Raw genomic sequence first — 18,373 nt, 5'->3', positions numbered from 1 at the left:
ATATAACTTTAATTATGTAGACCTACAGTTACAACTGCAATAAATCCTCAGGAAATATATATATATAGTAGGCTTCTACTAACTATAGTTAGTTGTTCGCTTTCAGTGCATACATAAATTACGCAAGTAATTGAGGGGAAAGTCAAGATGTTTGATACATAGTGAAACATAGCTGTCAATTACATTCCACCTTCATTCCGCGGTTCACATTTTACGACGGCATATGTTATTCACCTTTTTTTTTATTAAAAGAACAAAAAATTACCAAGCTAATTTTGTAACAGAAAAATTCATATAAAAAATGTAGGCCATTTTAGTTACTTATTTATTAAAAATTAAAAAAATAAATACAATAATCAAATCTTACCGTCAATTTTATAATTCAGTAAATTATCGCCGATGAAAAAAATAAGTTAATTTCATCTTCCTATTATTATTCTTTATTACGCTTTGCAGGATTTTAATTTTTTTAATTTAATTTCTAAGCATGCATGAATTAACATGCAGTGAACAAAATAAATGGCTACATTTATTTAATTGTATTGATTTTATAAGTTTAATAACTTAAGTCACTGTAATAACGACTATGAATCAATTTTAGTTTCTTTAGAGTACTATATCTAAAAGATATATCTGCAAATACTTAGTGATTATTAAATTTTTGAAATCGTTTATATTTTTTAATTTAAAAGAAACAGGTAAAATATTTTTTAAGCTAAAAATATTTATTTAAAAATCACTTTTTTTGCTTTCCCAGCGAATTTCTATAGCTAGAATTAAAGGGGAATTATAGTGTCCCTTGTGAAAATGAGGTACCGATTTTTTTCAAACCTTTACATTTTAGGGTCCAATTAGTCCCTCTAAACCAAAAAAACCTATGTACGAATATATGTATGAGCGTATGTACGCACGTAAATGTGGGTCGCACTGCTTTTGGTCTTATATCTCAGGATTGACAGAACCGATTTACTTCAAATTTGGCTCAAATATTTATGTTTGTGGAACACTTATATTAATCTTTTTCCATTATATGATTTCATCACATGATTCATTTTGTTTTTTCCTCTACTTCCATTGTTTTTTAATATTTAAAAAGAAATTTACAATTTTTCTAAATTATAAGCCTGAAACGTAGAAACGTTTTTTGAAAATGATAACCTACTTGCTTTATCATTTATTGTAAGGAGTGTTAGATTTAGAGAAAACTATACACAAATCTGTTAAGCTTAAAAATGTATGAATATTTTTAGATTTTTTTTTTTTTTTTAATTTATCCTTCGCCTCTAAAACTATAACATTCTTTTTTTGGCTCTAACTCGTTTAATATTTATTATTAAAAAAAAATATTTTCTTTATCACTTTAAAGGCAATTAAAATTAAATATTCCCCCCTATAATATACCCCAGACACAAAATAAGAAGCAATTTTTTTTCATTATTTTCAAATAAGTTATACTTTAATTTTTCAATATTTTTAACAATTCCTTTTTTTAGTTTCCTTTTAAGTATCATTCTTTATAAAAAACCTTTTACTAAATTATCCCACAGAGTAAGGAAGCCCCCAGACTGAAAGATTTTTATTTGAAATTTGGAAATTTTTATACATAAATTATTTTTCAATCATTATAATCAATAAAAACATTGATAAGGAGGCACCAAAATTTTTAAAAATTCAAAAAACAACTTTTTTAATTATAATTTAAACGTTTACTATGAAAATAAAAATAAACTTTGAATGATTGAATTGTAAAAACTTTCCATAGAAGCCGGAAAGGTTTTGCAATAAAAAAGCTGTGTATGACTTGATCGGCATAGCCGTGAAAATCATGCAATACTTTGCAAGTTTTTTTGTACATAATTAGAAATACAACTTGCAAGATTTTTTTATTCTCTTATGCTATAAAACTTCGTTTATCAAAATACAAAATTGGTACATATTTACATAGATTAAGTACTTCTGATTAAGTTAAGAAGGACTCAACGTATGAATAAAATCTGGATTTACAAATAGAAATTAATAAAGAAAAAAATATAAGAAAGGAGGATTTCTTCGATTTACTACTGTCTTTTTCTTAAATAAAAAGAGTAAAAACATAAGAATTCAGAAAAAAGCAATGAGAAAATTAAAAATTACTAACAGAAGGAAGGAGAGCGATGCAAAAAACAAAGTTAAAATTTGTAATGTCTCGAAATTATTAAAAAAATTACGTAATAAAATAGATTTTTAGTTTACGTATTCATCTGTTTAAATTTATTATAGCGGAATTATTTTATAATTAATGATTTACCAGTAATTTTTGTAATATTCTTTGAGATATTAATTGAAATTTTAAAAATTAATATTTTTTTTAGAACGTCAAAAAGATTTATGAATTGAAATATTATTTTTCTGCCTAGTCTTGAGGTATTTTATTTTAAATCAAAGTTAAATTTCTTAAACCTTAATTTATTTTTAATTTATTTTACTTATATAAATTTTTTAAGAATAAATTCTCCACAAATTTTATTAAAAAACTTTAATTGTTCATTTGAAATTTAACAAAGTAAATTTATGCCGAACTTAAAAAAATTGTACATTTTAACTTCAATATTTTGGGATGTTTCTCGGAAACTACTGGCGAGACAGTTACGAGACCAATTCTTTCCAACTAAAAAGAACAGCAAACTATTTGTCACAAAAATTTTAGTATAGTCTCATATCATTTGAGAAGAAACAGGATAGAATTTTTTACTGGAGGAAACTCAGAAATATTGTTATTGAAACCATTTTCATAATTTCTATTTTTAATTATTTTGACCTCTGTAGTCCTCTAGTAACGGTTAGTTACTAGAACATTACGGTAAAGATTATTTATTAACTTAACTTATTTAATAACTAGTTATTTCATATGACAAATAGCAAGCACGGGAAAAATTACCGAGCATAACTCTTAAGCATTCGGAAAAACTGTAAGCTCCGCTCGATTAAAGAAAATGCTAAACGATATAAAGAATACTGTAAAAAAGTAAGTTATTGTAATTTAAACGGAAAGTAAATGTATTAAATTGAAAGGGGAAAATAAGTTGAAAGAATAAACTTCTAGAGGGTTTAAAATAAAAATAAAATCTTGTTTTTTGAAGTAATACGGTTGCTGATATGTACGAGGAAAAGGTAAATAATAATCTACCAAAGAAAAATTATGAGATTGTTACTGAAATTAACACTAAAAAGCTGAGAATTTCACAATTTGAAAACTATGACACAAAATATTTAATTATTTCTCGTCTTCAAAGAACAGTTCTATTGCAGCAGATTCACTTCTATGAAAGCAATCGATTGATTTTTTTAAATTCTGAGTATCTAATTCATAATAAAACCCCTTAAAACGCAATATTTCTTTACACTTGTTTATTTACGTTTTCTAAACACCTTCTTACCACAAACTTTCATATACATAATTAAATATAACACGAGCAACACTTACAGACTTACAGACTTACAGGAAATTAAATTCTTACTTAAACTTTCAAAATTACTTGTCTTTATAAATAATTCAAGCACAGGTTTTATAATCTGAATAAATAATTCAGAATATAAAACCTGTGCTTGAAGATTTGTTACAGAATAGAAAAGTATTATGATTCATCAAACCAACAGAATGAAGTCAAAAAAACTACATTTTTAAAAATCTCTAAGTACCCCCAAGCAATTTTCCACAAAATTATTGAAAATAATCTTTCATTAATAATTCGTAAAAATGTTGAATTTAATAATTGTATTTCACAAGAGCATTTCCTATAATTTTGAAAAACTTGTGTTTAACACAATTGTTAAACAATTTTCAAAACATAAAAAAACACATTTACTTCAATTTACACAGAATTATTTTTAAACTGTTTACAGTTTTCATTTAGAATTAATCTGAGGGAAATAGTACTGAATTAAATTCGGGCTATTATAATAACCAATTCACAAAATTGTCCAATTCAGCTCAAATAATTTCAACATAAATGGTCGTCTGAATTCTGCATAAACATAAATTATGCGTATGAATTTAATAATGGATAATATTAATATTAATAATGGATATGTATATGGATAATATCAATAATGGATAATGTATGAATTTAATAATGGAGTTCGTATCATCCTAAAAATTTTATTTCTTTTTTAAGATTAATTTTAGTTATTCTAAAATTATAAGGAACTTTATATTGTCATGTTTGATGGAATAGAAATATTTAATGGAGTAACTTCAAAAAATGCAAAATTTTAAATTATATTTAAATCATCTTTTAAAAATTACGATCCTTCTGAAAGAGTGAATACATGGTTTAACTCTTACATGTAGACGAAGCTAATTTCAAATAAAAATCAAGAGATAAAAAACAATCACGTGTCCCAAGGCGAATTATGTCCAATTTTTATTTTTTATTTAAATATTTCATTTTTGAAAATGTGAATTTTTGAAAAAAGTTATTTGATAAATTATAGGAACATTATAAATTATTATAGTTATAATTATAACCATTATTATTAGTTCCTATTATAAAACCGTCGTGTTTAAAGAAAGTTATTTATAATATTTCTCTATATACTTTACAAGATTTTTTTCGTATTTCTTGAAGGTAACATTAAACTTATCCGTTCTTCTTACTTTTAATATAAAAAAATAACTTAGTAGACACCACATGACTTCCATGTACGCCTATTAAATTACACATACACATTTTTTTTAAGTGAAAGGTACATAAAATTTTATTTCATTAATAACTTTCTGATATTTTTTGCTGTTATTCAATTATTACTTACTGTAATTTTTTTTACAATCAGAAGTTAATAATTATTAATAAATCAATATATTTAAATATAAAAAAATGAGACGAAATAGGATTTGAACCGATGTGCCTTCCCCTTATAAGATCCAAATATTTCATTAATTAAACTTTTATTTGGCTATAACTCTGGAACTTATGAAAATAAGTACCACTTATGATTTATCGTTGAAAAGCTCTCAATGATAGCTTATTACTGCAGTTAAGAAAAAATCCAAAATCCAAATTTTTGGGATTTTGGATCAAAAGGGAAGGTGCACAACTAGATGTTACAACAGTCATAAATCCAAAATTTCAACGTACTACGGCTAATCGTTTTTGATTTATGCGAGATACATACGTACGTACAGACGTCACGCCGAAACTAGTCAAAATGGATATTTCCATTGAAATCTGAAAACCGAAATATTTCGCGACCACAATACTTCCTTTACTTCGTACAAGGAAGTAAAAACACATAGGTGTATGTATAACTGCTTAAATGTAAAGTCTGGTTTTCCCTTGAGGACTAACAGTCAACCTCTAACCATTTAAAATTTTAAATAAATATTTAGTAGTAAAATAATTTCGATTCCATTTCACCCCTTAGCTCGAACTACTTAATATAACATTTTTAAAAACAGCCACAATTTGAAAAAAAAAAGATAAAGTATCAGAAATTATACAAATTTTTTTTATTTCTCAAGACCTCTTGTTTTTTTTTTTTAAATTCCCTTCTCGTCTCCATTAAGATGAATTTTTAATAGTGAAGAATAAAAGTTGAAAAAATATATTTTAAGTAATACTCCCATACAGCCTTCTTGTTTTTTCTCGGCGGATTAAAAGTTTATTTAAAAAAATTGGTACGTAATGCTCCTTTACCCGATAGGGTCGAAAATCAGGCCAAAGCTGAAATATATATAGCCAAATTTCAACCTTTAATCAAGTTTTCAAGATATGGGCCAAAGATTGTATAAAAATAACGTTGAATATCTCCCATTTAAACTTTGAAATCTTAAATAATTTAGTAAGCACTTTCATCTTACTAAAGCTTAATTTTCTACGGTAATTATAAAGTTCATTTCACAACAAAGTTAAAAATGGGGAAGCTATTACATACTCGGTTTTAATTATGTCCAAAATTTAATGCTATCAATGTTCCATGTACAGCATATTATACACAAGAGAAAAGTTCATACGCGTGAAGATTTGGTTGCTCGTATTATAGATGCCGACGCATAAATTAAGGAAAATCCTGCTTAATTGCGGAGAGCAACGCTAGCAATCCGAAAGCGTGTAGCCAAATGTATTGACGTAGAAGGACAAATTTTTGAAAATTTACTATAAACTGTATTAAATGTACCGAATACATTTATATTTTTTTAACACTTTTATCAATTGAATGTTAATTTAATTTTTTGTAGTTCAAAACATTTAAGTTTTCATACGGCAAGTATTAGTAATAAAATCAAGTTTCTTGAACATTTTTTTTTTTTTTATTGGACTACTTTACATCAATTTTCTCAAAATTAAATTATCTACAGGTTTTAATAATAAATTTTACTCATTTTTTGATAATTTAACAAAGTTTTTGTATTAAAAACGTAAAAATAAAACGTGTTTTAGACAACAAATTTTTCTGTTTTACCTCGACTTTTCAAGAAACTACTGAATATATAGCTGTGGACCTTTTTTTTCAATTTTTTACATCAAAAACCATAAGAAACCATCAAATGTACTCCTTAATTTAGATTCGTAGAATTTCAATATGGTTTTATTTCTGTTTGCTCAGGAATTACGGCTAGCGAAATTTTTCGCTAGCCGTAATTCGCTAACGGAGCGTTACCGAACCCATGTTTATGTGAACTTTTTTTCATTATTTTTAGTTAGTAGAATGAGCTCAGAAAGCGCCGGTAGCACTACGTGAATCACCCTTATAGAAATATTTTTAGCAATTTTTGAAAAGCTTTTGAGCGAGCCCCGAGTTGTTTAATCAACAAACAGGTTAACACAAATATGTACATGCATCCACAAATTTTTATAACTTTTTTGCGATTTTTGGAATAAGAGGATCCTGAAACGTTGACATTTGTAAAAATCACGATACCCAAACTTTTGGCCGATCACTATAAAACTCCATTACAGCTATGCTGTTGCAAGTCCAATAAAAGATTAATTTTTAATAGAGTTAATAAAATGTAAAATGCTATATGTCTCACATTTTTTGGGGAATAAATAATACGATAAATACTTACGTATAGCGTACATAAAGTGAGATACTAATATGATAAAGTTGGTGACTCGACTTACCTACAAAATGAAAAAAAAATCTCATATAGACAACGATTCTTAAATATATAATTTAAAATAAAATTCTAAATTTATTAAATTATGTTTACAGTTTACATGCAAATAATTTAGTTGCAGCTGGATATCCTATCACTATTTTCAGAGTGAAATTAAAATAAACAGTTTCTTAAAAAGTAAACTTAATAATGCATAAAACCAATACATAGTTCATGTTAATAAACAAGTTAACAGCACATTTATGGAAACATAAAAAAGACTTTTTGCAAAGTCAATGACTTTCAAGTACATTAAAGATTTTACAATGAAAAGTTTTGTCAGATAATAAATCAACTGAAATACTCTGAAGAAACTTTTTAAAAATGTAACATTTAAATACAGCAATACGACTTTACATGTCAACAGTAAAATTATTTCTCCATTTAAACTTTTTATCGAGAAATTATTAAACAATATATCTGTCATTGCAGATGTCAAAGATTCCAACTAATTATGAGCAAATGCTGAGTTAATAAGCGTCGATAAAATTTTTTAATGTTTAATAACATTATTAGCTTCAGTATACTCAACTCTAATAAATGAAAATTTTTTCAACAATTAATGAGGGTGCAATCTAACGATTTAATTATGTATCACTTACTAATTTATATTTTTCTTACTGAAAACAAGACGTTCTTTGTATAAAAGAATTAACGTATGTCGATATTTAGTAAAAGGTAAACTAAATTTAAATTAATACATACTTACTTTGTATTTCAACAAAAATAAAAATCTACTTCAGTATTATCAGAATAACTTCATTCGTAAACTTTTGTTCATTATATTATTTTTTCACACAAAAACTACTCGACGATTAAACTGAAATTCCGCATGAACATATTTTTTATACTTGAAAAGAACATAGGATTACTTCTATTACAAAATCTTTCAAGATGTTGGCCGTTTTGATGGTTTGCGGTAACAACTGGATTATGTTCCTTGCCAATATTCAATTTTACTAGAGCCAAATTGTTGGTCAAATCGAATTCGGAGGCCACTTGTAATATTTGAAATGAAATTTTCTACAAAAAGTCCTTTTCAATATCTTTTCGGTTATCGATAGAATTAGCTTTAAAGATGCGACAGTGCATGGCGCAAGGGCTCAACCAACACAACACTGCAACTGTTCCTGAGTGTGCGTCGTCACTGGCTGCCTCCGGTTACTTCATTAAAAACATAATACAAAAAAAAAACATAAAAACCGAAGTACGGTCACCTCCTCCTAATGTTTGTCTTGTAAGAACTGTGCAAAACATTTTTTTACCAGTCCAAAAGACGGTTAACCAGTCAGTTATAGCTACTATATTTAAGGTGGGGATTAACTATTTTGAAACCCGCACGCTTCAGATCACTCAAAGTTTCGAGTCCTGTGCTGACCAAACGTTTGCTATGAAGAAACTACAATGCAATGATGGTTATTAAAAATTGAACAGGCTTTATTTATGTGTTAATTAAAGCATTTAACATGCTTTAATTAACACAAGCATGAAGATATTGAACGTAATGAGGATCCAGGGAGCAAAGCCGCTTGGCTAGTCGAAGCGAAATTAAAATTTTTTAAATTTTAAGAAAATAAATGTAACAAGAATAGATAATAATTTAACAGTCTGTACAAATTAAGGAAGAATGGAAGAAATAAAAGAGTACAAGCACATATATATAGCAAACATGTTAACAGAAGACTGCAAAATTGTAAAAGAAATAAAAACTGGAACAGCAAAGGCTTAAGAATTATTTAATAGAAAGATACAGTTTTATGTACTAAAATAAAGAGAAGCTTGAAGAAGCATCTTTTTTCGATTGTACTTCTTTATCGATTTAAAACCTGTTCACCAAAGAATGGGGCAAACAAAAATGGAGGGGTAAAATTTTGGCACGATGGAGAGTAAAGAAAATTAAGTGGACAGTAACGGTAAAAAATGAAGAAATAATGAGAGTGAATTAAAACAGAAGGTTAATCAGATCAAATCAGAATAGGAGATTTAATTTTCTGGAATATATCAAAGAAAAAAATGTTTGATTTAAACAATGTACTGTAGAAGGATCAGTCGAAGCTGTTTATAAAAAAAAACATAAAATTGTAAAAATGACACTGGGAAATAGGAAATATCAGAAATTCAAATATTCAGCTGGGAAAAGAGGAGAGACTGGAAACGTACATGGTACAATGGACCTATTTCAGGACAGGTTATCAATAGTATTAAACTTGACATTTTGACAACCTCAGGGCCTCTTTGGCACATAAAGGGCTTGGAAATGGACAAGAGTAATTGTAAGTTATCATACTGAAATATATAATATGATTACACGAACTTTGCTCTTTGTAGTAAATTACTCATAGAAAACAAACATATATATATATTCACACATATATAAAGCGATTATGTAATAAAGAGCAATGCATATATAAATATATATATATATATATATATATATATGTTGTTAGCATAAATCGTGTTATATCAAACAATTGTAAAAACTTGTGTCATAGAATATCTTTTTTGTTTTTTTTTTTTTATTTTTTTACATCAGATAAATCTTTATTACGGTTCAGTACAGGTTAATAGTTCAGATCACGATATTGATTCAAGGACTATGTGTGCCATGTCCGAATAATATAAAATGATATTTATATAAGCCCTATACAAACATGTAAGTAAGTTTTTTTAATTATACTTTTTGTTAATAGTTTCTACAAAAAAATAATGTGTAAAATCTTTTAATTTTTAAAATCATACATATTTCTATATTCAACCAAGTATGCAAGCACTACAATGTTATTGGAATTATTAACCGTGCTTCAAAAATAAGACAGTTATTTCACGTTTTCTACATTTTTTTTAATCTGGCGTGATCAGATTTTTATATCTGCTTTCAATAGGGATGGATATCGATTACGCATTTTAAGTGGAAAAAACAATTATCAAATTATAAACTGGGAATGTTATAGATTGAATACTTGCTACTAACATATATACCGATTTGATCGAATTGTTAAAAATAATCATTGAATTGTTTTTATAATTCGTTAACTTATAATTTTAATATTAAAATAATAATAATAATAACCCAAAAATATTTAATCTTTAGATACATTTTTGAAATATACTCATATTTTTATAAATTATAATAGAGTTTAAAATTTTTCAATTCAAAGGGATCATAGATTTTTAAAATAGAATTTCAACATTGCACGGAATACTTCTAAATAGAACAAGATGGTAAATAGAATAGATTATATTATCATTAGAGTTAAAAATAAACCCTTAGAATTTACTTTTAGGATGTTTTTTTAAAAAAGTGATTATTTAATTTTCATATTAATGAGAACTTCCCAAAGAAAATTCGTTGAACAATATAGAATTTGTACGTCTTCCCTTCAAAAACAATGTTAAAATGCGGAATTATTCCTATGTAAAACAAACTTTTTTTTAATTCGTGTTTATATCCGATATAATTTGTATGTAGAAGGCAAAGAATATAGCAGTTTTTTTAATATAAAAATTAAATTCGTATAAAAAATTTTGATATAAAATTTGAAAAATTGTACTTACTTATTCATGAAAGTATCTTTTACAATATGGCGAAGTTTAAATTCAATCGAGTGGCTTTTAAAAAATCCAGCACATTTATCAATAATATACATACATTTTACGATGCAGTTTATTCACAGGAAAGAATGCTATAACATTGTTTGAATTCTTAAAAAAAAGCATAAGTATATTGGAGGCTTCTAATTGATTTTCGAAGGAAATAAAGTAACATTTTAAAAAGGAAGTCGATTCGCAGTTGAAATGCATTTTCCATTACAACGGAGTAGTTCATCTGCTGTAGACATAAATCATATGAAGTTGCATCCTTCTAAAACTCCATATCCCTCTCTGATTTCTGTTATTAAATGTTTGAACTTTATTATATAATTCTGAAAGAGATTTTGAATAAAAATGTTTATTCACTACTTTGACTGTAGCAGAAATAAAATTTAAATTGTCATAATACATTTTATTTTTATATCATTTTTATGAGTATATGAGTAACTACTGCTGGTTGTGCTATGTTACCGATGTTTGAAGATTAATAACTCGCTTCATAATAATAGTAAAAATATGAATATTGGTGCTATTTTACTTCCCAGTCAGGTTTCTGTTATCCTGTGAAACTTCAATTATTTACTAGAATTTTTCAGCAATAACAAAATAAACTAAAGAAAAATTCTGTTTTTTGAAAACTTTATTCATACGAAGAATTTGGGAAGAAGTTAAATACGATCCTATTAACAGAACAATTTTTATTGTCCTCGCCTAATATGGTCGTTTTTGGACTAAAGCTTTTAAGTAATCTACTAATTTTAAGAAATACTTACTTTTATCGTGATTTCTTTTAATTTTTAAAAACGGGTAAATTCGATGTTACAATCCGATTAAGCAAATATTTATAAAAAAATGAAATTGCTTTACCGAGAATGAATTATATGTGATATATATATATATATATATAAATCAAGTGGTTTCTGTGAGTCTATTACTTTTTCACGCAAAAACTGTTCAACCGATTGAGCTGAAATTTTGCATGAACATAAGTTTTATGCCTGGAAAGAACATACGACTATTGCCGTTACGAAATATTTCATCGTTTCAAAGCGATGGCCGTTCGATATCTCTTTCATTTATCAATAAAAGTCGCTTTAAAGGTGCGACGAAGTAGGGCGCGACGGCTCAGTAAAAAAAAATAAGAAACGATGTTTCACGGTTAGTTGTTTGTGATTTTTTTTCGGGTAACGCTAAGAGCCGTGAAAAATATATTTTAGCCGTCCTGTGCTAACAAAACTGTGGCTCTGAAGAAATTACAACACCGATAGTTTTTATAAACTGAACAGGCTTTAATTGTTATTTATCAGTATTATTTTCTCAAACATGAACACAACGAACACAATGGGAGTCCTGACTAGATAGTAAGGGTTGCGAAGCGATTCCTGACCAGACAATTTGTAAATAAAAATTAAATTAAATATTTCGGAAAAATATGGGTAATATACAGCAACTCAGACATGATTAACCGGGGCTTTGTTATACAATCAACAGTCAAAAATAGCAATCAGAAAAACGCTATGTTGTATCGCGGTTGTTATAATAATTTTACCTGCAATGATAAACAAGCTTAATGGTTGACGGTTCATTTTGGATACTTACATATGCGAGAAAAATACAAGGTTGTTCGTTTAGAAATAACCTGTGTCTGCTTACGGGTGGTTTTTTTTTTATCTTGGTCTAAAAGTAAGATAAGATATGCTTGTAGCATACACATAAGATGGTTAATAGATAATTTTTTGTTCCTAGCTGAGTATAAATATCTCAAACCTTTGAGGAATCGTTAGTAAACTGAACCTACAATTAATTTGAAAGATGCTATGTACGGAAAGATAATTTCGAAAGAAGTAAAATCCAGTAGCAGAATAAATATTTCGTTTTTTACGAAGACGTAGCTAAAACACGTTTTTCTATCTTTACTTCTATAAAAGCATTATGGATAAACAACTATAAAAAATAAAAATAAAAATAAAAATAAAAACATTTTTAAGACGGTTACATCACATCATACTGTTACGGAAAACTTTAAATACAGCATTTGATAAGAACATACTAAAAGTAAATAACATGCAAAATTTTATCCATTTAGGAAGGCGGGTTCAAAATACAATTTATAATTCTAGCCCACTAAATATTTGACAAAAAACAAATAAATAACGAAAAATTACTACAGTTAATCCTGGCTCATCATCCAATAAAAAAAAATATTGAATAAAACTTAAATACAGTATAAAATGAAACAAATGCGAGTATCCAGTTTGGTTGAGCATTTCAGCAGTTAAAATACACTACGAAATGTAATAAACAATAAAGAATTATTTCAGTCCGTAATATCTTATTGCATAAAATAAAAATTTTTAAAACTAAAGAAGAAGAATACTTTAAAACAGGTTGATATGAAATGAAAACAAATTAATTAACTAAAATACATATATTGTTAACATGAGGTTCTTCGGTCGAGATATATCTCAGTTCTCTAACTTTCGAAAAATGCCTAATATTAACTAAATCCATCTCGTAATATAATGAGGTACTGAATACAAGCTAAATTATTTTTTTGTACCATTTTTAAAATTGTATTAATGTTTAACAGAAAGTAAAACAAATAGCTATTATTTTTATTAATAATTTAAAATCCCATTTAAATTCTGCCCAAAGCGTTCTTAAATATTATGACAGAAGGTATCCTCATATTTTGGCTAGAGATTATAAAAATGAAACTTTTTTTTTGTTAACACAATGGGCGTTATTCAATGTAAGTTATAACTTTAAGTTACGGTTAACGGGCCTTATTTTATTTAAATGTTTAGATATAGAAGATGTGCTTCGGAATTCTAAAAATAAAATAAACAATCTCCGTGACGGACTGGTAGCGTCTAGGCCTTCCATTAATTAAAAGTATTTGGATGTTATAAACTTTTATTCATTTATTATTTTTTTACCGCCATCTATCTTTAACAGTCTGATGGCTTGACAGTATTGACATGAATTTGTGCCTATATAAGTTTTTCTCTGTAATATAAATATCTTCTGTTAAAAAAAAGCATCATTAAACCAACAAAAGAATATGGATGATTCAATAAGGAATAGTAGAAATAAGAATAATATTTTCGCTCACCTAAAAATATTAAAATAAATTATTTTGTTTTTTAACTCAATGAAATAACTAACAAGTAATCCATATGGACATTATTGTCACTTATCAATAAAGTATTTATTTTTATTTTAAAAACACCATTCCTATTTTTCCATAACATAATCCCGTAACACAAAAAAAAAAAATGAAATGAATATACAGACATTAAACAACCACCAGTGCGTGCATTTACAAACACCAAATCTTGAGAGGTATTGATTGACCGGTGAATTTATAAAAATACTTTAATGTAATTTTTGAATCTATTACAAAAATTATTGTTCTTTTAATCAAGAAGAAACATTTTTTACATGATTTAATCTTTTAACATCAATCTTTGGTTAATTTTGCAATTTATTATCACATGCATTTAAAAATCTTACTAGATTACAATATCCTATCAAATTTTATTATCTAGATAACGAGATAATTAAACCGGTTAATAAATTAAGAAAATTAACTATTTCTCCACGAATACAACTAACATCAAAGAACATATATTAAAAATTAAAATTCAATAGCGAATATACAAAAACCATTATATGTAATACATACATGCAAACATATATCTCTAAAACGATCAATAATGTTTCTTAACAGCTCTCCTTAAACGAAATTAACGTTTCTAGAAACAAAATACTCATTTGTAGGTTGTGTAATGACAAATACAGCATCGACTAATACTAATGTAGAGTCAAACAACAGTTATGTTCAGTCATTAAAAAAGTATCTCCTGAAAGAATGTAATGCAAAGTTGAGATAAGCAACTCCGTAACAAATTATCACGAACTCTCTTTTGAAATCAATCTCTCAGAAGGTAATACATAAAACTTTACAAAGAATATTTTTAATTTGGTTAATAGCTACAACTGGTTAGCTAAGTACTATTAGCTATGTTGTATTTAAGTGTACAGATATCAGCGACTACTATACAATAATTGAAACGGTTCAACTTTGCAGTAAAAGTGCTAGAGAGACAATAAAAGTTTAGGGAGTTTCCCCTTCTCTTTGTTGCGGTCAACTTCTTCAGATTCCTTCTTCATTTCCTCTTTGTTCAAATCGGACTGAAACTACAGTATTTCGATAACTTCCCACTCTCTCTCTTTCTCTCAGGGAAATAACACTGAATCAGATGAGTAAGTAGTGGCCTGTGAAAGCTATACAATTGAGAAAACTCAGACCAATTGGAACTTAGTTCTAGCTCAGATTCCTCTCCTCTCCGTCGCAATAAATTAACTACTTTAATTAACTCTCTATACGGCTTAATATGAAAATCGATGAATCCTACTACAGAAAGTTTTACTTACATTAAATTAAAGATTTTACATAATGTATAAATTTACACATGTATAATGAATTATGGAAACATTTTTGAAGTTTTTTAAAAATATCTAAAAACAAAAAAAGCAATACTTACGGTAATTTATGAAAGATTAAAAATCATTTTTAATGAAGGAATAAAGAAGCACAACGTATAAACATAAAAACGCATGAATACATTTAAGAAAACATACATAACACATATTAAAATTAATATTTTCTCACGTTTACGACCAACAGGTGATCGGAATGTCATGTTGAATGTGTTGTGTATAATAAAGTTGTAGTGCTGATATTTCTGTGGTTTACTTCGAAGTAACTAGGATTGCTTATTTCTTACCAATTTTTCTCCAGCAGCTCGATTCCTAAACAGGATTAACATAAACTCCCTGTAATATAGGCTATAAATAATATATTAGATTATTTATTTTTAACACAGAAGTATTTATTAATAACATTTAAGAAAACAACCACTGACCAATTAAACGTAAAATATATCAAAAGCGGTTTCAATTTTTACATCATCAGGAGACGAAAATTAAAAATTAAAACCGTATTTATATTATTGACAAAATCAATGATTTTATCCCGTTTACATTAAAATATTCAATATATTAAAATACAATATATCGCGGGTTCGCCGAGCAACCAGGATATTGAGAGACTAACAAACGTATAAATTTCTTATAAATACAATTTATTACTTTAAAAATATATGTATAAAATAAAACAAATAATAATAAATATAATATAGAAAATATTAGTTTAAATAAAAAGATAATTTATTTAATAATAATAGTTTTCGTCAGTCATAACGTTTTTAGTAAACTGGACTGTATTTGGGTAATTATCATATTACATTAACAGTAAGATAGCAATAGGAAAATCTAAAAATTATACAATGTACTTTCTGCAAGTATTATTATTTTTACAGTTTCCAAAAGACCTACCCTACACTTTATGAGTGAATGGAATGCTGTCACTTTTACTCGTAATTACAAATACCTCATCGAACGGCTTATTGTTTTCAACCACTGTCCAAAATGGAATACTCGTGACGCATTCTTCAGTCGTTGTTACCACACGCTTACTGTTATCGCTGTTATTATACGCTGGACCGAACTTGGTCTTGCAAAACTACTGAATCTGTCCGGAATGGAACGCAAGGATGTCGAAAGATGCAATACCGTCCTACTTATTGCAGTGTACGGACTTACGTTTTTTGCTGCTGGATGATACTAATAAACTGGCGGGTTATAAATATAAAAAAATGGCGTCGATTCATTGGGTGAAATTTGGATTGCATTCCGATCCAACGGAGGTTTTTAACGGTAGGGACCCGGCGGAACGATGCCCTAATGAACTTATCTTCCCTGACGCTCTCCCTTTCCGCCCAGAGTGGGCTGAAATCCTTTGTTTAAGGTGTCATCCCCTCGTACGGAGAGAGCGCCGGAGGCGATTTTGGGGCCTGTGCTTCTTTACATTTGTTTGTTTTAAAGAAATATGTTTTGGTTGGGCAGTTATTGCGTCCTAAACTAGCCCAGTCAGCTGACTCTGTCCGCTGGTCCCCGGATGTATTTATACCTCCTGGCCTACAGAAACAGTACCCGGCTCTTAATTTCGATTGTTGAAGGGTAATAATTTTCATTGTCTGCGTCTTCTAAATTTTTTTGTAAGTTCTTTTTCCGGTCCGGTAATCCTTCTGGTCCAACAGCAGCTTTTGGAGGTGCCAATGTCTGTATTGCAAAGAATAGATTTTTAAACGGATCCTTTATTTTAAGAAAAAATCCTTTTAGTTCCTTCTGGATTCTTCTTTCTTTATATTCTCTCTTTCTTCTTACCTGAAAGAAACCCGTTATACTGTCTTGTTACACTATCTTCTGATGGTGGTTTAAAATCCAAAAAACCCTGGAAATGCAGGTGTTCTACGAAGAAACGGAGAAACTTATAGAACAATCTCTATTGGTGAAAATAATGAAAAATGTCCAAATAAACATAGGTCTGGAAACGCTTTGTTTTCCAGTTACGGCTAGCGAAAGGTTTCGCCCGGATTTCAACGCTTCTAATAAAAAGAAGCCCTACTGTAATATTTGGGACCTAAATTAAGTTGCGGTTTTATATGTGATTTTAGCTGGGAAATAGGATAAAATAGGTCCCAGACCTGTAACTCTAATAATTTTTAAGATATCCGACGTAAAACACAAAATTTGTTGTCGAAAAAAATTTTTTTTTTAGGTTTGTAGTGCATAGTTTTGTTAAATGATTAATAGATGTGGAAGATTTAGTAGATAAACTTGTAGAGATTTTAATTGTGAGAAAATTAATGTAAATTTAATCAACAAAAAGTATATACAGACTTTTATAAATCGGTTTGTTTTTTAAGAAAAACAGATGAAAAAAGACAGAAAATATATATTTTAATTTTTTATGGTAAGAAGAAAGTTTTTATTGCTATTAATGATTTTATACAAATTCTACCAAATATTGGTTATGTTTGATAATTTGTTTTTTTTAATTTTAATAAATTTAAAAAAAAAAACAATAATTATTCAGGTTTTTAGAATTTTTGTTGCTCTTTTTCTCATGTACAGTTTTCCCCTACGCGTAATCGCAAAGATTTTTATGAAGTTGGTTTATAAAGTGCGTATAGATACCAGAAATTTCTAGAGTAATATATAAAAATTTGTCAATAGTTGCGCTGAGTTTGTGTAAAATTCTCAAGATGGCATTTTAAAACCAGATCACCTAAACATTGTAAAACTTTATATGGAAAATACGGTATTATGTGGCCTAAAATTTACACGAAAAATTCTGACTCGGTTTATTTGGATAAATGTAAAACTGGTGTTTTACAGTACAATTATAAAGCAAATAAAACAACGAATTATTTGTTTTTAATTGAAAATTTTATCATTAAATGTGAACAGTGAAGTTTTGTTAAAAGTCAGATATACCCACGTAGGAAGCCACTGAAGTTAACTTCTTTTCGTTGCAAAATTAGACAAAAATATAATGTGTATTAAAAGTTAATTTTATTAAGTAATAAAAATACCCAGAAATTTATGAAATTTTAACAGAAATTTAAAAAAAACGCAAGAAATGCAATCAGGTTTTGAATCTAACAGGTGCTCCTGAAATGAGATTACGATCAACTAATTTTGCGATAATATTTTTCTGTTAATCACATTAAA

General features: G+C 27.6%; 1 protein-coding gene across 3 annotated transcripts in view; it reads right to left on the bottom strand.

The window, feature by feature from the left end:
* Nucleotides 1-18,373, bottom strand: part of LOC142323323 (calcium/calmodulin-dependent protein kinase kinase 1) — an 881,066-nt gene that overhangs the window by 605,221 nt on the left and 257,472 nt on the right. For 2 of the 3 annotated variants that reach the window (XM_075362806.1, XM_075362808.1), the window contains exon 1: nucleotides 15,408-15,453. The exons of the other annotated variant lie outside the window; for it this stretch is intronic. In XM_075362806.1, the coding sequence (XP_075218921.1) occupies nucleotides 15,408-15,438 (31 nt within the window). In that variant the 5' untranslated portion in view covers nucleotides 15,439-15,453. Of the gene's footprint in view, nucleotides 1-15,407; nucleotides 15,454-18,373 lie in introns of those variants that run through there. 3 annotated transcript variants of the gene reach the window in all.

This window comes from Lycorma delicatula, chromosome 4 (genome assembly GCF_047948215.1).
Source record: "Lycorma delicatula isolate Av1 chromosome 4, ASM4794821v1, whole genome shotgun sequence".
Classification (NCBI taxonomy): Eukaryota; Metazoa; Arthropoda; class Insecta; order Hemiptera; family Fulgoridae; genus Lycorma; species Lycorma delicatula.
Note: the sequence above shows the minus strand (reverse complement) of the source record. Positions and strands in the feature narration are given on the sequence as shown.